A 22,970-nucleotide genomic window follows, 5' to 3' on the forward strand; every position below is an offset into this window, starting at 1 on the left:
ACTCTTGTTGTTATGACAACTGTACCCTACTACAAGCTAGTGTTTAGACACTGTACCCTACTACAGCTAGTGTTAGACACTTGTACCCTACTACAGGCTTCGCTGTTAGGACACTGTACCCCCACTAACCAGCTAGTGTTAGGACACTGTACCCTACTACAGCTAGTGTTAGACACTGTACCCACTTACCAGCTAGTGTTAGACACTGTGTACACCTACTACAGCTAGTGTTAGACACTGTACCCTACTACAGCTAGTGGTTAGACACTGTACCCTACTACAGCTAGTGTTAGACACTGTACCCCTACTACAGCTAGTGTTAGACACTGTACCCTACTACAGCTAGTGTTAGACACTGTACCCTACTACAGCTAGTGTTAGACACTGTACCCTACTACAGTAGTGTTAGACACTGTACCCTACTACAGCTAGTGTTAGACACGTGACCTTACTACACAGTGTTAGACACTGTACCCTACACAGCTAGTGTTAGACACTGTACCACTACAGCTTAGTGTAGAACACGTACCCTACTACAGCTAGTGTTAGACACTGTACCCTACTACAGCTAGTGTTAGACACCGTACCCTTCCTACAGCTAGTGTTAGAACATGTACCCAACTACAGCTAGTGTAGCACTGTACCCTACTACAGCTAGTGTAGACACTGTACCCTACTACAGCTAGTGTTAGACACTGTACCCTACTACAGCTAGTGTTAGACACTTGTCCCTACTACAGCTAGTGTTAGACACTGTACCCACTACAGCTAGTGTTAGACACTGTACCCTACTACAGCTAGTGTTAGACACTGTACACCTGAACTACAGCTAGTGTTAGACACTGTACCCTACTACAGCTAGTGTTAGACACTGTACCCTACTACAGCTAGTGTTAGACACTGTACCACTACAGCTAGTGTTAGACACTGTCACTACTACAGCTAGTGTTAGACACTGTACCCTACTACAGCTAGTGTTAGACACTGTACCCAACTACAGCTAGTGCGAGACACTGTACCCTACTACAGCTAGTGTTAGACACTGTACCCAACTACAGCTAGTGTTAGACACTGTACCCTACTACAGCTAGTGTTAGACACTGTACCCTACTACAGCTAGTGTTAGACACTGTACCCTACTACAGCTAGTGTTAGACACTGTACCCTACTACAGCTAGTGTTAGACACTGTACCCTACTACAGCAGTGTTAGACACTGTACCCTACATACAGCTAGTGTTGACACTGTACCTACTACAGCTATGTTAGACACTGTACCCTACTACAGCTAGTGTTGGACACTGTACCCTACTACAGCTAGTGTTAGACACTGTACCCTACTACAGCTAGTGTTAGGCACTGTACCCTACTACAGCTAGTGTTAGACACTGTACCCTACTACAGCTAGTGTTAGACACTATACCCAACTCAGCCACCACACAGTCCTCTCGTCAAGCCCACACAGTCCTATCGTCAGGCCCAAACTGGCCCCTTGTCAACCCACACTGTCCTCTCGTCAGCCCCCACACAGCCTCTCTCGTTAGGCCGACACAGTCCTCTCGCACACTGCCCCTTGTCAGCCCAACATAGTACACTCGTTAGGCCGACACACCCTCTCGTCACACCTGCCCCTGTCAGCCCCACATAGTACACTCGTTTGGCCAACACAGTCTCTCGTTAGGCCGACACAGTCCTCTCGTCACACTGCCCTTGTCAGCCCAACATAGTACACTCGTTAGGCCGACACAGCCCTCTCGTCACACTGCCCTGTCAGCCCCACATAGTACACTCGTTTGGCCAACACAGTCCTCTCGTCAGGCACACAGTCCTCTCGTCAGGCCCACACAGTCCTCTCGTCAGGCCCGTACAGTCCTTCTCTGCAGGCCCGCACAGTCCTCTCGTCAGCCCCCACAGTCCTCTCTTCAGCCCCACACAGTCTCTCGTCAGCCCCACATAGTCCACTCTTTAGGCCGGACACAGTCCTCTCGTCACACTGCCCCTTGTCAGCCCGACATAGTATCACTCCTTAGGCCGACACAGTTCTCTCGTCACACTGCCCCTTGTCAGCCCCAATAGTACACTCTTTGGCCAACACAGTCCTCTCGTCACACTGCCCTTGTCAGCCCCACATAATACTCTCGTTTGGCCAACACAGTCCTCTCCATCACACTGCCCTTGTCAGCCCGACCAAGTACACTCGTTTGGCCAACACAGTCCTCTCGTCACACTGCCCCTGTCAGCCCCACATATACTCTCGTTTGCCACACAGTCTTCTGTCAGGCACACAGTCTTCTCGTCAGGGCCACACAGTCCTCTCGTTCAGGGCCCGCACAGTCCTCTCGTCAGGCCCGCATAGTCCTCTCGTCAGGCCTCCACAGTCCTTTCGTCAGGCCCGCACAGTCCTCTCGTTAGGCCCAACACGTCCTCTCATCAGGCCTAAACAGTCCTCTCGTCAGCCCCGACACAGTCCTCTCGTCAACCCCACACAGTCCTCTCTTCAAGCCCACACAGCTCTCTCGTCAGCCCGACATAGTACACTCGTTAGTGCCGACACAGTTCTCTCGTCACCACTGCCCCTTGTCAGCCCACATAGTACACTCGTTTGGCCAAACACGTCCTCTTCGTCAGCACCACACAGTTCTCTCGTCAGCCCCACACAATTCTTCGCGCAGCCGACACCAGTGCCTCTCGTCAGGCACACAGTCCTCTCGTCAGGCCCACACAGTCCTCTCGTCAGGCCCGCATAGTCCTCTCGTCAGCCCCACACAGTCCTCTCATCAGGCCCACACAGGCCACTCGTTTAGGCCGACACAGTCCTCTCGTCACACTGCCCCTTGTCAGCCTGACATAGTACACTCGTTAGGCCGACACAGTTCTCTCGTCACACCTGCCCTTGTCAGCCCCACATAGTACACTCGTTTGGCCAATACAGTCCTCTCGTCAGCACCACACAGTTCTCTCGTCAGCCCCACACAGTTATCTCGTCAGGCACACAGTCCTCTCGTCAGGCGACACTGGCCCCTTGTCAGGCCACAATGGCCCCTTGTCAGCCCCACACTGTCCTCTCGTCAGCCCCACACAGTCCTCTCGTCAGCCTCACAAAGTCCACTCGTTAGCCGACACAGTTCTCTCGTCACACTGCCCCTTGTCAGCCCCACATAGTACACTCGTTTGGCCAATACAGTCCTCCGTCAGCACCACACATTCTCTCGTCAGCCCCACACAGTTATCTCGTCAGGCACACAGTCCTTCGCAGCCGACATGGCCCCTTGTCAGGCCACAATGGCCCCTTGTCAGCCCCACACTGTCCTCTCGGTCAGCCCCACACAGTCCTCTCGTCAGCCTCACAAAGTCCACTCGTTAGCCGACACAGTACTCTCGTCACACTGTCCCTTGTCAGCCCCACATAGTACACTCGTTTGGCCAACACAGTCCTCTCGTCAGCACCACACAGTTCTCTCGTCAGCCCCACACAGTGCTCTCGCCAGCCTGACACAGTCCTTCTCGTCAGCACCACACAGTTCTCTCGTCAGCCCCACACAGTTCTCTCGTCAGCCCCACACAGTTCTCTCCGCCAGCCTGACACAGTCCTCTCGTCAGGCCCACAGTCCTCTCGTCAGGCCCACAGTCCTCTCGTCAGGCCCACACTGGCCCCTTGTCAGGCCCACACTGGCCCCTTGTCAGCCCCACACTGTCCTCTCGTCAGCCCCACACAGTCCACACAGTTCTCTCATCAGCCCCTGCTCAGCCATGTTATTATGCTGTTATCTCTGCTGTAGACCACAATCTCATGAGAGAGGAAAGCAGTCACAGCCAAGCCCAACACAAACAAGGGAGAGGATCGATTAAAATAATTACATCTCAGCTGTTGTCAACTGTTTCTAAAAATGCACCCTATTCCCTCCCTACAGTATATTGTGCACTGCTTTTGACAAGGGCCCATAGGAGTGAGTTGCCTTTAAGGTGCCATTTGAGATGCAGCCTTGGTCTAACTGTTTYAGAACCTCTCCATGTTTCCCAAGAATTCAGGAGTGGAATAGGGTTCTTGGCAAAGAAAATACAAAATATCGGAAATTGGACACATATGTACTGTAAGGTCCAAGCCAAACCACATGTTTCATGTCGTAGTTGTTTGACCATGGGAGAATGTTATTTTCTGGGACTGATTTGTTTTATTTTATTGATGTACTGCACAACACAGCTCTCCAATTCCCTCTCATCAGAATGTCATTCCTTACTAGGACATTTCCACATAATTWGTTTTCTTGGCATTGGAACATGATAATTTTTTAAAGACATTTATGGGAACAATGTGGGACTGTCCCTTCATGATGCATGAAATCATGAAAATAATATATAGAGAAAGGTCTCTCTGTACGTGGTTTAAACGAAAGATAATCCAATAACCTTACATYGACAAATAAGGATAATGAATGAAAACAGATTTGATAAGTAGTTCCAATTGAATTATATATAAGTGGTCTGTATTATCCTCATCTGGGGCCAAATACATGGCATTTAAACAGGACTAACTCAGCCACCTCTCCAAAAGACAAACACTCTTCAGGCTGCTACTGCCTTTCTCTCTCCCTTGCCTTCTTTAACAGCTTTAACCACTGCACTCCTCTACAAACAATGCGCACACTGCCACTCGAGCTACTATCTCTAAAACCCAATCCTGTCTCTAAGACCCAATCCAATGTCTCTAAGACCCAATCCAATGTCTCTAAGACCCAATCCTGTCTCTAAAACCCAATACAATGTCTCTAAGACCCAATCCTGTCTCTAAAACCTAATACATGTTCTCTAAAACCTAATACACGTTCTCTAAAACCCAATACACGTTCTCTAAAACCCAATACACATTCTCTAAAACCTAATACATGTTCTCTAAAACCTAATACACGTTCTCTAAAACCCAATACACGTTCTCTAAAACCCAATACACATTCTCTAAAACCCAATACACATTCTCTAAAACCCAATACACATTCTCTAAAAACCCCAATACACATTCTCTAAAACCCAATACACACTTCTCTAAAACCCAATACACATTCTCTAAAACCTAATACACATTCTCTAAAACCCAATACCACTTCTCTAAAACCCAATACACATTCTCTAAAACCCAATACACATTCTCTAAAACCCAATACACATTCTCTAAAACCCAATACACATTCTCTAAAACCTAGTGGAAGAAAACGGAATCCATCCAGTCATTCCAATCCATTTCGTATCTGCACAGTGGGGAAGCTATATGAGATTGGTAACTGAGTGTCATATGGGGAAGATATATAATAAGGTTGTGACAGAGCTGTCAGAAAGCCGGCAAAGTAGGACTGGGTAGGACAGGGTAGGACAAACAGGCCAGTGGTCAGGGCAGGTGGTCCCAGTAGATTTGTTCCCTGAGTGAGGTGTCACAGAGGGAGGGGACTGCCGCCACACTGCAGGATGGCTCTGTGCCTAGTGCTCAATGAGTCCCAGGGCAGATATGAAGTATATTTATGGAGTGTCCTGCAGCGCRATGGTCCACTGCACGCGCTGAGCTCAACGATTAACTCTGACATTTCTCCTCCAAGAATCCGCTCTGATTAAATATTTGCTGGCTCATTTAATATGAATGTGAATTAATGGCCAATCAGAGGGCTAGCGCCCATCCTGTATGACTGATAGCTCAGCCATGACTTGGCTGACAGATTCGCCACTCTCACCACTACCCCCTTCCCCTCTCTCCTCCCCTAACCTCCTCAACTGATTTCCACAAAAAGTCATGCTCCCATTTTTCTGAACCATGGATAATACTAGAGGAGGTTCAGAGAGTGCAGCAACAAGGGCCTCTTATAGCTCATATAAACATTGTAATTGTAAACAGAATGAGGACACCTGTCGCTCTCTGCCCCCTCCTATCTCTTCTGTCTCACTGTGCTCTACTTTCGGCTGGCGCTAAGGAGGCGCAAGTGTCAAACGCACGTTAGTTTGTAATTTCGTCATGTAAAAACTGGCGCACTGGCATTTTCCAGCCCTAATGCCAGGCCCGGCAATTTATCTGTCTAACATCAGATCACTTGCGCTGAGGTGGGAGGGGTTGCAATATTTTTGGTGTGTCCTTAATTAAAAACAAGTGCAAAAGTGACAATTTCATGCAGCGCTAATGGGAAGTTTTAAGACKCAGAAAAAGATAACGCAGTTGATAATGGCATGGATTTTGAGAGGAGAAGCGCAGCCTTTAGCGGACCCTAAACAATATTTGTTTGGGTTTTTCTGCCCTCATGCTTTTGAAAATGTATTTTATTTTCTTTAACCTTTATCTAACTAGGCAAGTCAGTTAAGAACAAATTCTTATTTACAATGACGGCCTACCCCTGCCAAACCCGGACGACGCTGGGCCAATTGTGCACCACCCCATGGGACTCCCAATCACGGCAGGATGTGATACAGCCTGGATTCTTTCATTATTCCCATACCTTATACTTCATTTCGCTTGTTTCAGAGTAGGCTATCCATCACCATTTTCAAAGAGCGCCCCTCATCCAATTAATAAAAAAGTGTGTTCCTCCAAACTATCCCATCCTATAATACCATATCAACAGCAGATAAATGTTTTTAATTTTATCCGCCTCGCACATAGGCAGCGATACAATTGACAGGAGTCTAGTATTTTGTATACATAAAGACATTGAGGCCTACAGTACATGTGCACACAGTACCATGGAACAAGAGAAGCGATTTATGCACAGGAGGTAATTGGGGAGGACGGCTCGTGGTAATGGCTGGAGCGGAATTCATGGAAGGGTATCAAACACATCAAACATGTTTTGATGCCATTCCATTTGCTCCATTCCAGACATTATTATGAGCCGTTCTCCCCTCAACAGCCCCCACTGGATTTATGATATAATGCTTCTGACCCAATCCTATTTAGAAATATTGTTGTTAGTAAAGCAGATTGGTTGTTTTTCATTTAATTTAATAAAAAATCTAACTTATTAGAAAGACTCAACATCCATGTGTTTCTGGTGAGAAAGTACATGGCTCGAATGCAATGCAATTTCATCTGCTATTTCTGGAGAAGGGCAAATATGATCTGTAAGATGGTTCCATGATGTTTACATCTGTGAGCAGTATAACGGGGAGTGGACATTCCCCCTTTCTCTTTACATTGGATCTTTATCCAGCAATTGTGGTGCCTGTAACTGTATTTAGACAGACTGCAATTTACAGGCCTAACCCCTATATCAGTGCAAATGTTATAGCCTACATTTAACAATGTATTTTCATATGGAAGCAATACAATTAGAACAATGTGGACTGRAAAAATGTTCAACATYTTTAGCAAATATGGGGAGGCTATTTAACGAACTAGGCTATAAAGGACTAACATTCTAATTGAAGTCGATGACAGTGCAATACATAAAAGGCCATAAATACACAAAACACATATTTAGCTATGGAGCACGTTRTGATTGGCCAGTGAGGGGCCAAGCCTCTACACACCATAACATGTTTATTAATAAAAACCCATCCGTTTTGCACCACCGCCAGCTACTGTGCCAATAATTACATTTCTGAAAACAGCAAATATATTTCTAACACCCCCCCCCCCCGAACATATAACACTACTGCCAGCACTAAGATTTAACATTGCGTTAGGTTTGTTAAAATAGAGCCCACTGTCGAAGCCATCCAAAATCTGTTTCAATGTCTACTTTTGAAGTCAGTGACCACTCTWAATAAAATAATTTGACCTTGGAAATTTAGAAATGCTCTTATCAAGTGAAGTTTGAAGTTCAATTTCATTTTTTCCATGACATGCTTATAAATAATTAATAGGGTGATTGTCTGTGTGTCTGTGTGTGTGTCATAAAGTACCCGACTACGGCACCTGGTGGAGGTTTGGAGCACKAGTACCCTTAAAGCCCCAGTGCGATCAAAAACATGATTTGCTATGTGTTTTATATATACTGTACTTCCACACTAAGAGTTTGGATTAATACTATGAAATTGTGAAAATMATGATAATGCCCTTTTAGTGTAAGAGCGGTTTGAAAAGACCCCCTGAAATMTCAGSCTGTTTTGGTGGGATGGAGTTTTGGACTGCCTGGTGACATCACAAGGTGAGAAATGACTCAATAGACCAATACATTTCAAACAGATATACATACCCCACCAGACATGCCACTATGGGTTTCTTCATGGTACCCAAACCAAAAACACATTTCATGTGTCACTCAGTTATGTATAGAGCCATGTCATTGTGGAATGCTCTGCCACCAGAGGTTACTCAGGCAAAAAGCAAGTTTAGCTTTAAAAAACTATTGTATCACAGCATCTCTCCTCTTTCTAAAGATCTACTTTAACTGTACTGTATATAAGAATGAATATGTGTATATGAATAGTGTGTAAATACTATTTTTGTCTTATTTAAAAAAAAATGTATTTATTTTATTAATGTCTATAACTGTTCTGTACTTTGTCATGTATTGTATGTTTTATGTGGACCCCAGGAAGAGTAGCTGCTGCATGTGCAGTAGTTAATGGGAATCCTAATAAACTAAACTAAACTCAGACCACTCCCAGACAGTCCTAGCAAAATTATTGCTTGAGAAATGTCTCTTTGCTAAGAATCTATTTTTGTTTCTTTTGGACCATTTTAATAGAAAACAAGCACAGTAAAGTAACATTTAAAAGTTGTAGTGACCAGTTGGGACCCAGAGTAACCATAAAACACAAGGAGGCAAGATTTAATAAAAYAGTAGGTAGATTGGAAAATGTATAAAACATTCTGTAGGCCACCCATATAAAGGGGTTAGGGTGAAATCAATTCCACAAAAGGAAAAAATTGTTTCTCATGTTTTAAAGGGTGGGTGAAATTGGGCAGCCTGCCCAGTCCACTCCAATCCTTCTTTTACTCCTGCTCCTTCTAGTAGATAGAGCCCAGATCCGGCTCTTTCAAATGGTCCTGAGGCACAAAAAAACAGGGAACAGTAAATATGTCTCAACCAGAGGAGGCTGGTGGGAGGAGCAATAGGAGGATGGGCTCATTGCAATTGCTGGAATAGTATAAATGGAACGAAGTCAAACATATGTGTGTTTGATACCAATCCATTTATTTCATTCCAGCCATTACAATGAGCCCGTCCTCCTATAGCTCCTCCCAGCAGCCTTCTCTGGTCTCAACTGTTTGCTCACAAGGTTGAGGAATTGTTGCCGTCATGATAATCACCTCTTCAAATCAATAGACAGCAGTAATAAGCCAATCTTCAACATCAGTTGTCAATACTTTAAAAGCAGTTGTCCAAACTTTCAAAAATARGTGTCCACTGTTTAAAAGCAGTGAGCCGTGTATAGCCGGTACATTAAAAAGGAGTGAGATTAAAAGCCAGCAATATCGGTCCTTCAACAGTCCAGTAAAAGCATTTAAAATGTTTCACTTCCCGGTTTAGTTTGTGATCCAGTCCAGAATTTCCTGGTTAACCGTTTGATGACACTTCGTCGTCACTAGTTACTACAGCCATAATTATGGCTTAACCTCTCCTATTTTTGCCATTTCAAATCAAATTAAAGTTTACTGGTTGCGTACACAGATTTGCAGATGTTATTGCAGTTGCAGCGAATTGCATAGGTTTCTAGCTCCAACCGTGCAGCAATATCTATCAATACAATAACAATASACACAATCCCAAAAATATAAGAAATATGTCAGAGCAATGTCAGAGTCCGGAATATAAATATATACATAAATGGTGTGTATAGACAGTATGGAGAGTACATGAATAGAAAAGGTGTGTACAGCAGTAGTTATATAGGATGAGCCATGAGTGACTAAAATACAGTAAATACATATAAAGTGGGTAAAAAAACAATATGTAAACATTGTTAAAGTGACCAGTGTTCAATATCTCTGTATACATGAGGCAGCAGTCTCTAAGGTGCCGGGCAGATTACCGGGTGACAGCCGGCTAGTGATGGATGTTCAGTCTGATGGTACAGAGATAGAAACWGTTTTTCAGTGTCTCGGTCCTGGCTTTGATACARCTGTACTGTCTCCGTCTGCTAAATAGTAGCAGGGTGAACAGGCCGTGACTCGGGTGGCTGAGGTCCTTGATGATCTTCTTGAACTTCCTATGACACCGGGTGCTGTAGATGTCCTGGAGGGCAGGCAGTGTGCCCTCAGTGATGAGTTGGGCTGACCGCACCACTCTCTGGAGAGCCATGTGGTTGCRGGCGGTGCAGTTGCCGTATCAGGCGGTGATGCAGCCCGACAGAATGCTCTCAATGGTGCAAGTTTGTGAAAGTTGCGCCCCGTGTTCAGCCAGGGGTAAACAACAGACTGCTGRGACCTGATTGGCTAAACGCAATACGCAACATCCGGGACTAGCATTCKTAGGCTTAAGCCACTCTAGCATGGTGGTGTAAAATGGTGTTTAAGAAAGTAAGTGTGCATATTTTCCCAATTTATTTTTTGTCTTTGCCATTCAATCGCGATAAGGAGGAAATAGATGCCTTTGCAATCTGAATGGAGAATGTACTAGGTACGAACCGGCATACTGTACACTGCCTTTAAACYGTAAGATGAAACGACTCAATACTGCAATGTTGCCGGCCTTTGGACTAGTATTCCCTCCATAGTAACACTCCAATGTTGACAGCGATGCTCCTGTGAGTAAACAGTAAAACTTATGGTGGAATGTGCAGTAATATGGCCTCGTTCTAGTTCCGCCTTCAGGTGACAGGTGCTTTGCGCGTGTGACCTGTAACATTCTGCCATCAGATGTGTGCCCTTTATTTTTCTACCCAACCACCCATCAACAGGAGTGTTCTGCCACAGACAGACAGACAGACAGACAGACAGACAGACAGACAGACAGACAGACAGACAGACAGACAGACAGACAGACAGACAGACAGACAGACGTTTTATTAAGGCCTGAGTCTGTAAGGTGCAGTGATGAAAAGCCAATATCAGGCATGACAAAAGGTCCATTTATCTGAGCAGACGTGCTCCCAGTTTTAAGATAAACCCCCCCCCGAAAACCTGCTCGTACCTCTACACCTTAATTCCACAAACCATCGGGTGTAAACACATGCCTTATAAGGACAATAGCATGACATAAGCTGCACTTCACTTTGACCATATACTCACATTTCACTAACCTCATCACCCCAACGTTTCAGTCAAACACAACCAGGCCCTGCCTTGTCACTGAGGAACTATCATTCATACTGTGTGGAGAGAGTTGGGACATGTGTGTGTCTATACTGCACTACTTTTGGACCTAATGGGCCCTGGTCAAAGGTTGTGCACTAAAAAGGTAATAGGGTGCCATTTTGGACACATTGCTGGTATTAATCTTGTGGTTTCTATCCACACCTGGATGTGATCCACTCCCCCAGGACGGTCCTGGATCGTACCCAAACCACCACGGGGGTAATGCAGACAGGGAGATTGGGTTGTTCGGGGTTGCTGGGGGTTTCAGGTGACACAGGTGCTTTGTTGATTTGTCCTGAACCAGACAGCAAGGCACGGGGGCGAGTGTCACCATGGGGGTTCTGTAAAATTCCATGGGCCTCTGGACYGTGTTCTGTTACCACCTCGGTGTGAATCCCCTCCCAGACAATTACCGCTGTGGCCCTGGACAGAACAGAGAGGCCTTTCACAGGGATAGAGAGGACCTGGGGAGTGGGCAGTCAGCCGCTACAGCATGGTTCCCCAACTGGCGGCCCGGGGTTTCATTTGGCCRCCCAAGTGTTCTGGGAAAAAGAATAATAATTAAAATAAATAAATAAACACACCAGGAAATKAGCTCCAAGTTATTTTAATTTAAGACAACGAATGTAGCCAGATCCTGATCTGAGACCACTGAAACAGAAAGAGAGAAGAATGACAATCAAATATTTTCTCCAATTCAGCAACTCATACCATCCATAACGAAGAGGATTTTACCTATACTGCTAGACTKCATTGTTGGCCGTTTTTTATTACTTACTGAAACACCTTGATTAACAGAAATAGAACCAGTGMAGATGCTACAGGGTAGAACTCTTGTTTCCCCTCCCCTTCCAATGTTCCCATTCCAGCTTCATTRAGCAGAGATAAAGAAGCCTGTAGAGCTCAGAGCTGGTTGGAACAGAGGACCACCCACATTGGGTTTATGAACTGAAGAAAACAACCACAGCCCAAGGATTTTCATCCACCCTAATGTGCTGTTTGCTACTGCTTCTGCCTTGATTGTGTTGCTGAGGAGGTGGGGAGGTGGTGTGTGTTGTAGGAGCCCACAGAGAGGATTAATGTGTCTTATTATACTTTCAGATGGCGAGCCTCGACCTCCTTCACAGACCGTCACGGTGAATGGATGGACACACAAAGGCACAAGGATCTCAGCTCAGAGAGTGAATTAAAGCCTCTTCCATCTGCACAGCGGGGGAAAGGGCCTCTGTGGAGCCGGGGAGGCACAAGCCAGAGGTCGATAGCGAGAAAGAAGTAATGCTGCTTCGGTGATTGTCTTTCAGTCTGAGCCACTCATCTTTCCTGCCATGGCCCTACCGTCAGCTCTCTGTCCTCCTGATGCTCTCTCAGTGGGAACGTAGAGAGACACACACTGGAGACACACTCTCCAGCTCCACACACACCCACACACCTCCACGAGGAGTGTGGACAGACCTCATGCAGAGATCCCATACACACACACACTCAGGACAGGAGCACAACACACCTTTGTTATATGTTTTAGCCTGATAGGTCATTATTTGTCCCTTCCCAGAATTGGATTAAGATTTTATATTGTGACTCTCTCTCCTGTGTGATTGGACCTCTCAGTAGCTTTAGGGTTGTTGTCCTGCTGCTTTATGGTTGTGTCTCTCTGGGACGTTGTGACTGAGCGGCAGGTGGAGCCAGCATGGCTAGGCCTTTGCTGAAGATTCAGCGCTACTTCCGGAGGAAACCCGTGCGCTTCTTCTCCTTCATCCTCCTCTACCTGACAGCCGGGAGCCTGGTGTTCCTGCACTCTGGCTTCGTAGGGGACAACTCCACAGGGGCCAATGGGGGCCGGGACCCCCTGGTGGCGTCTGAGATGGGGAACAGGGTGGCCTCCTCAGAKGGCCGGCGGGTAGGGATGATGGGAAGGGTGTTCAAGGAGAACCGCAGACCCACCCCGAGGAGGTACGGCCCTCCATGGATGAAAGGAGCTGCTGGGAAGGACAGCCATGACTGGAGGGCCCGGGGAGGAGACTACACAAGCAGCTGGAACCGTGCCCTCAAAGGACGCAACGCCAAAGATCTGGATGACGGACGGGGTGAGTTAACAGTTTATGTCGATGTACTAGTTGGATAGTACCTACATGGTTTGTACTGTTGGGACTCTTAACTTGATTTTACACATAACAATCAGTATCTCTTAAAAACCACTGACTACAGTTAATTTGTTTTGTAGATAGCCTGAAGAAATAAACAGCCTGAAGAAATAAACTGTCAATTTTAGTGACTATCATACCTAAGTTTCACCTTGAGTATTCGCTGTTCATTATGAAAGATATTCCATTATACACACAGACACGTGTGGATAGGCACATACACATTCACACTCAGTGTTGCTCAAGGTTAATGTGCTTGGATATTGTGATTGTATATTTAAGAGGTAATTGGCACTTCAGGTGATGCCTCTCCAGAGAGATGAAGAGCCTGTGTGAACAGAGTGACTCCTCTCTCTCTCCCAGGGAGATCTAGAACCAGAGGCTTAGTTAGTTCAGTGGTCACACCAACCCTGGTCCTCCTTAGCCACAGTCAGGAAATACCCACCAGCAGGCCATTTAGCATGGTTATTTGGGGGGATATTCAGAACGTACAGATTCATCTCACAGTGATAGCAGGTTTTCCCCAAATACGTTTACCCATATCATAGAGCTATCCCTAGCAACACTTTGTGTGACATTGTATATATTTACTAGGTACCCAGAATGCCACAGATAAGTGACTCGGAACCAAACCACAAAATCAACAAAAAATAAATAAATATATATATAAATAGTTTGAGGATTGTCTCCATACCTGCCCACTAGGCTAATCCGGTCTGATGTTTGAAGGGCTCCAACTCCCAACAGAAGGTTTCTAACTATAGATCTTTGGTAAAATCCTGCACCGCTTGTGTTCATTGGCCATATATAGCATGTCCATGGCAATTAACCTTTCCCAAAAAGAACTGGCTTGATCTCCAGTAAAGTGATGGAGATTCATTTAGCCTGGGACTCCGCATGGCTGGCTGCTGTGAACAGCTGGCAGTGTCAGGAGTGCACAGCGCAGCACAGCACAGTGCCCTGATTCGCTCACATCTAATCATGTTATCCTCCACATTGATCTTTACACTTCCCATACTGGACAATAAAGTATATAGTAGAATTTATACCAGAGGACAGCAGTTAACTGTATAATCATAGAAATATAATATTATCCTTCGTAGTACGAGGATAACTAGCTACTTATAGTAAGAATATGRATGAGAGAAATATGTATTACAAGCACAAGTACTTCCTGATTGGAATTGATTTGCACAGTGATTGTTTTTGTGGCATTCGGATGGAGAGAAGCACAAACATGCTTTATGTAGTACATGTAATAGAGCTACGGATTAAAAGATCTCTACGTAGTATGTATAATAATAATAACAATTTGGTGGGTGCTTATATTTGTCCTATTTCACTCATGTACAAGTGTGTATTATACGCATGTGTGAATTGGAAATGTGCTTTTTTGCATATTGCAACTCCCCCTGAGACACACTCGGAGAGTGGGGTCACAAACAAGCTCAGCCATTGTCAATGGCGACCCTGGAGCAATTAGCGTTAAATGCCTTGCTCAATGGCACATTGACAGATTCTTCACATTGGATTAGAACTAGCGGCCTTTCTGTTACTGGCACAGCCCTCTAAGAGCTAGCTACCTGCCGTCGTGATTAGTGCTTTCAAAGCAGCGCCGCTCCCTTTCATCCATGACTCTTCTGTTCCACAGTACCAGGCCCTTGTCATGTTCTCTTCAAGAGCAGCCACACTCAACCTGCTCCACACTATAGACACATGCATGCATGCATGCATGCATGCATGCATGCATGCATGCATGCATGCATGCATGCATGCATGCATGCATGCATGCGCACACACACAGAGAAAACACACACACTGTCTGAAAAAAACATGAAGCAAATACTGTCGTCCCCTGTATCCAACCTCATCATTTACCCTGTTTTAAGGAAACATCCAGCAAGTGTATTGTTGTTATCCAGTACAGATTAATGTTATGTGTTAACATCCCGCATGAGGCCAGAGCATTACTGTACATATAACAAGATTATATGATCAGATAATAACATGATACGAGAGTGGAGACAYTAACCTCATACTGTGGCGTCAAACTCAGAGAAGCAGATCATCCAAAGAACAGATTTCAGACCAAAGGACACATTTCCACTGGTCTAATGTCCATTGCTTTGTTTCTTGACCCAAGCAAGTCTCGTCTTCTTATTGATGTCCTTTAGTAGTGGTTTCTTTGCAGCAAATCGACCATGAAGGCCTGATTCACGTAGTCTCCTCTGAACAGTTGATGTTGAGATGTGTCCTTTACTTGAACTCTGTGAAGCATTTATTTGGGCTGCAATTTTGGAGGTGTAGTTAACTCTAATGAACMTATCCTCTGCAGCAGAGGTAACTTTGGGGTTTCCTTTCCTCTGGTGGTCCTCATGAGAGCAAGTTTCATCATAGCGCTTGATGGTTTTTGCAACTGCACTTGAAGAAACTTTCAAGGTTTTTGAAATTTTCCAAATTGARTGACCTTCATGTCTTAAAGTAACGATGGACTGTCATTTCTCTTTGCTTATTTGAGCTGTTTTTTTATTTGTATTTTTTTATTTAACCTTTATTTAACTAGACAAGTCAGTTAAGAACAAATTCTTATTTACAATGACGGCCTACCCTAGTCAAACCTGGATGACGCTGGGACAATTGTGCGCCACCCTATGGGACTCCCAATCAAGGTCGGATGTTCTTGCCATAATATGGACTTGGTCTTTTACCAAATAGGTATACCACCCCTACATTCAGTATACCACCCTACCTTGTCACAACACAACTGATTGGCTCAAACGCATTAAGAAGGAAAGAAATTCCACAAATTTACTGGCCTTCTTTAGACTAGTTGAGAATCTGGAACATCAGCATTCCTCTTTCTATTCTGGTTAGGGCCAGTTTGCGCTGTTCTGTGAAGGGATTAGTACACAGCGTTGTATGAGATTTTCAGTTTCTTGGCAATTTTTCACATGGAATAGCCTTCATTTCTCAGAACAAGAATAGACTGACGAGTTTCAGAAGAAAGTACTTTGTTTCTGGCCATTTTGAGCCTGTAATCGAACCCACAAATGCTGATGCTCCAGATACTCCACTAGTCCAAGATGGCGTAGCAGTGGGTTGTCTGTTTTGATTGTCTAGTCCCATCCRGTAACGACCTGGGTGTCGGGGGGTGTGAAATCAGACGCAGGAACAGCAGAGCTTCAATACGTTGATTCTTTAATGCCCAACTGGCAAACAAAATGTCCAGCACGGACTTACTGGGTGTCATAAACAACTGTCCAAAAACACGGGAGACAAACCCAGTCCACAATACATAAACCACTCCCGAAATCCAAAGCTACAAAATGAACAATCCCGCACAAAGAAGCGTACGGGCTGGCTGACTAATAAAGCCACACTAATTACCAATTACCTAAACACAGGTGATACAAATAAACACATAAGGAGGGGGAGGAAAAAGAGTCAGTGGCAGCTAGTAGGCCGGTGACGACGACCGCCGAGCGCCACCCGAACGTTGAAGGAGAGCCTGCCTCGGTTGAAGTCGTGACAGTACCCCCCTCTGACGCGCGGCTCACGCAGCGCGCCGACACCGGCCTCGAGGTCGACCCGGAGGACGAGGCGCAGGGCGATCCGGATGGAGGCGATGGAAATCCCTTAACATAGATGGATCCAAAATGTCCTCCACCGGTACCCAGCACCTCTCCTCCGGACCGTACCCCTCCCAGTCCACGAGGTACTGCAGGCCCCTCACCCGGCGTCTCGAGTCCAGAATGGCCCGTATCGTGTACGCCGGGGACCCCTCATGTCCAGAGGGGGAGGAGGGACCTCCGGCACCTCACCGTCCTGCAGGGGACCAGCTACCACCGGCCTGAGGAGAGACACATGAAACGAGGGTTAATACGATAATAGGAAGGGAGTTTTAATCGATAACACACCTCGTTTATTCTCCTCAGGACTTTGAAGGGCCCTCACACTGCGGCCCCAGCTTCCGGCAGGGCAAGCGGAGGGTAGGTTTCGGGTCGAGAGCCAGACCCGTTCCCCGGTACAAACACTGGGGCCTCACTGCGGTGGCGGTCAGCGCTCCTCTTCTGCCTTCTAGTAGCTTGTTGGAGGGACTCCTAGATGGCCCTCCAGGTCTCCTTGGAGCGCTGTACCCACTCCTCCACCGCAGGAGCCTCGGTCTGGCTCGGATGCCATGGTGCCAGGACCGGCTGGTACCCCAACACACACTGAAAGGGGGACACATTAGTAGAGGAGTGCGTAGTGAGTTCTGGGCCATCTCGGCCCAGGGAATGTATCTCGCCCACTCCCCTGGCCGTCCTGGCAATACGACCGCAGAAACCTACCCACCTCCTGGTTCACTCTCTCCACCTGCCCATTACTCTCGGGGTGATAACCGGAAGTCAGGCTGACCGTGACCCCCAGATGCTCCATGAACGCCCTCCATACTCGGGACGTGAACTGGGAGCCCCGATCAGAAACAATGTCCTCCGGCACCCCGTAGTGCCGGAAGACGTGGGTGAATAAGGCCTCCGCAGTCTGTAGGGCAGTAGGGATACCGGGCAACGGGAGGAGACGGCAGGACTTAGAAAACCGATCCACAATTACCAGAACCGTAGTGTTTCCCTGAGAGGGGGGAAAATCGGTCAGGAAGTCTACGGACAGATGAGACCATGGCCGTTGTGGAACGGGGAGGGGTTGCAACTTCCCTCTAGGAAGGTGCCTAGGAGCCTTACTCTGAGCGCATACCGAACAGGAGGAGACATAAACCCTAACGTCCCGAGCTAAGGTAGGCCACCAATACCTCCCCCGAAGGCTCCCCACTGTCCTCGTCCCCCAGGGTGACCCGAGGAGGGTAGGACATGAGCCCACCGAATCAGTCGGTCCCGAACACCAAGCGGTACGTACTTACGGCCCGCCGGACACTGAGGAGGCGCGGGTTCCGCCCGTAGCGCCCGCTCGATGTCCGAGTCCACCTCCCATACCACTGGCGCTATCAGCCTCGAGGCGGGGATGATGGGAGTGGGTTCGGTGGTCCTATCCTCCGTGTCGTAAAGGCGGGACAGTGCGTCTGCCTTTACGTTTTGGGAGCCGGGTCTATAGGACAACGTGAACCGAAACCGGGTGAAAAACATGGCCCACCTTGCCTGACGTGGGTTCAGTCTCCGAGCTGCCCGAATATACTCCAGATTCTGGTGGACGGTCCAGATGAGAAAGGGGTGCTTAGCCCCCTCAAGCCAGTGTCTCCACACCTTCAGAGCCCTGACCACCGCTAACAACTCCCGATCCCCCACATCATAGTTACGCTCCGCTGCACTGAGCTTACTAGAGAAGAAAGCGCAGGGCGGAGTTTTGGTGGCGTACCCGAGCGCTGTGATAGCACGGCACCCACCCCAGCCTCGGACGCGTCCACCTCCACTATGAATGCTAAAGAGGGATCCGGATGCGCCAACACGGGAGCATCCGTGAACAGAGCCTTCAACCTGTTGAAAGCTCCGTCCGCCGCCGCTGACCACCGCAACCGCACCGGGCCCCCCTTTAGCAGTGAGGTAATGGGAGCCACTACCTGGCCAAAACCCCGGATAAATCTCCGGTAGTAGTTGGCAAAACCCAAAAACCGCTGCACCTCTTTTACCGTGGTCGGAGTCGGCCAATTACGCACGGCCTTTATGCGGTCACTCTCCACCACCACCCCCGAAGTGGAAATACGATAACCCAGGAAGGAGACGGCTTGTTTGGAGAACACACACTTCTCAGCCTTGACTGGTAAGTCATGCTCCAGCAGTCTGCCAAGCACTTTGCGTACCAGAGATACATGCGCGGCGTGAGTAGTTGAGTAGATCAGAATGTCATCGATATACACAACTACCCCCTGCACGTGCATGTCCCTGAGAATGTCGTCTACAAAGGATTGGAAAACGGCTGGAGCATTCTTTAACCCATACGCATGACGCAGTACTCATAGTGGCCCGATGTGGTACTAAATGCGGTTTTCCACTCGTCTCCTTTCCGAATACGCACCAGACTGTACGCGCTCCTGAGGTCCAGTTTTGTAAAGAACTGCGCTCCGTGAAATGATTCCACCGCGAAGCGATGAGAGGTAGTGGGTAACTAAACCCCACTGTGATGGCATTTAGACCTCTATAATCAATACACGAACGCAAACCTCCCTCCTTTTTCTTCACAAAAAAAGAAACTCGAGGAGACGGGTGAGATGGAGGGCCGAATGTACCCCTGTCCCAGAGACTCCGCGACATATGTCTCCATAGCCAACGTCTCCTCTTGGGACAAAGGGTACACGTGACTCTTGGGAAGCGCAGCGTTACCTGGAGATCTATCGCACAATCCCTACCCGGTCGATGTGGTGGTAATTTCGTCGCTTTCCTTTTACAGAAAGCGATTGCCAAATCGGCATACTCGGTGGGAATGCGCACCGTGGAACCCTGGTCTGGACTCTCCACCGACGTGGCACCAATGGAAACTCCCAGACACCTTCCAGAACACTCCTCTGACCACCCCTGGAGAACCCCCTGTCTCCACAAAATATTGGGAATACCCAGCACCACTGGAAACGCAGGCGAATCAATAATATAGAGACTGATACGTTCTCTATGATTCCCTGCGTCACCATGTCCAGGGGAACTGTTGCCTCCCTGACCACCCCTGACCCTAATGGCCGGCTATCTAGGGAGTGCACGGGAAAGGGAGAATCTATCGGCATAAGCGGAACGCCCAACTTACGGGCGAGTCCGCGATCCATAAAGTTCCCAGCTGCACCTGAATCGACTAGTTCCCTATGCTGGGAAGAGGGGAAAAAATAAAGGAAAAAAATTGAGACAAACATGTGACCAACAGGGGTTCTGAGTGAGTTTGGTGCTGACTCACCTGGGGTGATCGAGAAGCGTTCCGCCTGACATCTCGACTCCCAGACAGACCCCCCCAGCACCGATCGGCCGTGTGTCCTCTCCGACCACAGCTGGTGCAGGGGGGGCCTCCTCCTCCGGTACCCCTAGGCGCGGCCCCTCCCAACTCCATCGGGATGGGAGCCGGGGCGCTGGGTGGTGGAATGCACAGGACCCTCTCGAACGCCGCGGGGCAGCCAGCAGATTATCCAGTCGGATGGACATGTCAATAAGCTCATCCAGAGAAAGAGCGAGTCCCGACACGCTAGCTCCCTGCGGACGTCCTCCCGGAGACTACATCGTAGTGGTCAATAAGGGCCCTGTCGTTCCACCCTGATCCCGCGGCCAAGGTCCGGAACTCCAGCGCGAAATCCTGTGCGCTCCTCTTCTCCTGCCTGAGATGAAATAGTCTCTCACCCGCCGCTCGGCCGTCTGGGGGGTGGTCAAACACGGCACGAAAACGACGGGTAAACTCCGGGTAGTGCTCCTTCGCGGAGTCCGGGCCATTCCAGACTGCGTTGGCCCACTCCAGAGCACGACCCGTTAGGCAGGAGACGAGGACACTCACCCTCTCCGCTCCCGAGGGAGTGGGGCGAACAGTGCCAGGTATAGCTCCAGTTGGAGTAAGAACCCCTGACAACCTGCGCCGCTCCATCATAATCCCTCGGGACCGTAAGACGGAGCGCGCTGGAGCCGGGGATGAGAGTCCTGGGGGGGGGAGCCGAAGGTGGAGAGGAGAGCCCACTCCTCTCCATCGCTCCATTCTCTCCATCTATTGGTCCATGCTGATCCGATCCGATGGAGGACGGTGGTGTGGTGGAGAACCCGTTCCTCCATCGATGGGAGAGGGTTGGCTGCTGCCTCTGCTGACTCCATTTTAGTGGTGCGGGATTCTGTAACGACCTGGGTGTCGGGGGTGTGAAATCAGACGCAGGAACAGCAGAGCTTCAATACGTTGATTCTTTAATGCCCAACTGGCAAACAAAATGTCCAACACGGACTTACTGGGTGTCATAAACAACTGTCCAAAAACACGGGAGACAAACCCAGTCCACAATACATAAACCACTCCCGAAATCCAAAGCTACCAATGACAATCCCGCACAAAGAAGCGTACTAATAAAGCCACACTAATTACCAATTACCTAAACACAGGTGATACAAATAAACACATAAGGAGGGGGAGGAAAAAGAGTCAGTGGCAGCTAGTAGGCCGGTGACGACGACCGCGAGCGCCACGCGACCCGATCTGAAGGGAACCGTCCGAGGGGGTTTCAACAGGCTCTCCCGTTGCAACGTCCCCCTGAGGCCCATCTGCTAGCCTGCTGCTAGCCCTCTGAATCGCCGTACCTCCAGCTCGCCTAGCTACTCACTGGACCCTATGATCACTCGGCTACACATGCCTCTCCCTAATGTCAATATGCCTAGTAAATGTTTGTCTTCTTCCACTGTAGATCCTCCAGCCCAGCTCAATATGCTTTAGCTAGTCCTTATGTTCCACCCCCCACACATGTGGTGACCGTACCTGGCTTAAATGGTGCCTCTAGAGACAAAACCTCTCTCATCATCACTCAATGCCTAGGCTTACCTCCACTGTACTCACATCCTAACATACCCTTGTTTGTACATTATGCCRTGAATCTATTCTTCCGKGCCCAGAAACCCGCTTTTTTTACTCTCTGTCCCGAACGCACTAGACGACCAGTTCTTTTAGCCTTTAACCGTACTCTTATCCTACTCCTCCTTTGTTCCTCTGGTGATATAGAGGTTAACCCAGGCCCTGCAGCCCCCAGCATCACTCCCATTCCCCAGGCGCTCTCTTTTGTTGACTTCTGTAACCGTAAAAGCATTGGTTTCATGCATGTTAACATTAGAAGCCTCCTCCCTAAGTTTGTTTTCTTCACTGATTTAGCACACTCCACTCTGAATCCTGGCATAGGAAATRTCCATCCCTAACTATAACTTTTTCCGACAAGGTAGAAATGCCAAAGGGGGCAGAGTTACAATCTACTGCAGAGATAGCCTGCAGAGTTCAGTCATACTATCCAGGTCTGTGTCCAAACAATTCTAGCTTCTACTTTTAAAAATCCACCTTTCCAGAAACAAGTCTCTCAACGTTGCCGCTTGTTATAGACCCCTCTCGGCCCCCGGTTGTGCCCTGGACACCATATGTGAATTGATCGCCCCCCATCTATATTCAGAGCTCGTACTGTTAGGTGACCTAAACTGGGATATGCTTAACACCCCGGCCGTCCTACAATCTAAGCTGGATGCCCTCAATCTCACACAAATCATCAAGGAACCTACCAGGTACAACCCTAAATCCGTAACCATGGGCACCCTCTTAGATATCATCCTGACCAACCTGCCCTCTAAATACACCTCTGCTGTCTTCAACCAGGATCTCAGCGATCACAGCCTCATTGCCTGCATGCGAACTCGGTCCGCGGTCAAACGACCACCCTTCATCACTATGAAACACTACAAACGCTCCCTAAAACACTTCAGCGAGCAGGCCTTTCCACTCGACCTGGCCCGAGTATCCTGGAAGGATATTGACCTCATCCCGTCAGTAGAGGATGCCTGGATGCTCTTCAAAAGGGCTTTCATCTCCATCTTAAATAAGCATGCCCCATTCAAAAAATGTAGAACTAAGAACAGATATAGCCCTTGGTTCACCCCAGACTTGACTGCCCTTGACCAGCACAAAAACAACCTGTGGCGAACTGCA

At 47.9% G+C, this 22,970-nt stretch overlaps 1 protein-coding gene across 3 annotated transcripts in view; it reads left to right on the forward strand.

The window, feature by feature from the left end:
- Positions 1–22,970, forward strand: part of LOC111958084 (sialate:O-sulfotransferase 2) — a 96,480-nt gene that overhangs the window by 27,572 nt on the left and 45,938 nt on the right. For all 3 annotated transcript variants that reach the window (XM_023979268.2, XM_023979271.2, XM_023979270.2), the window contains one exon: positions 12,316–13,298. In XM_023979268.2, coding sequence (XP_023835036.1) covers positions 12,902–13,298 — 397 coding nt within the window. In that variant the 5' untranslated portion in view covers positions 12,316–12,901. The remainder of the gene's footprint in view (positions 1–12,315; positions 13,299–22,970) is intronic.

This window comes from Salvelinus sp. IW2-2015, linkage group LG33 (assembly GCF_002910315.2).
Source record: "Salvelinus sp. IW2-2015 linkage group LG33, ASM291031v2, whole genome shotgun sequence".
In the NCBI taxonomy this organism is placed as follows: domain Eukaryota; kingdom Metazoa; phylum Chordata; class Actinopteri; order Salmoniformes; family Salmonidae; genus Salvelinus; species Salvelinus sp. IW2-2015.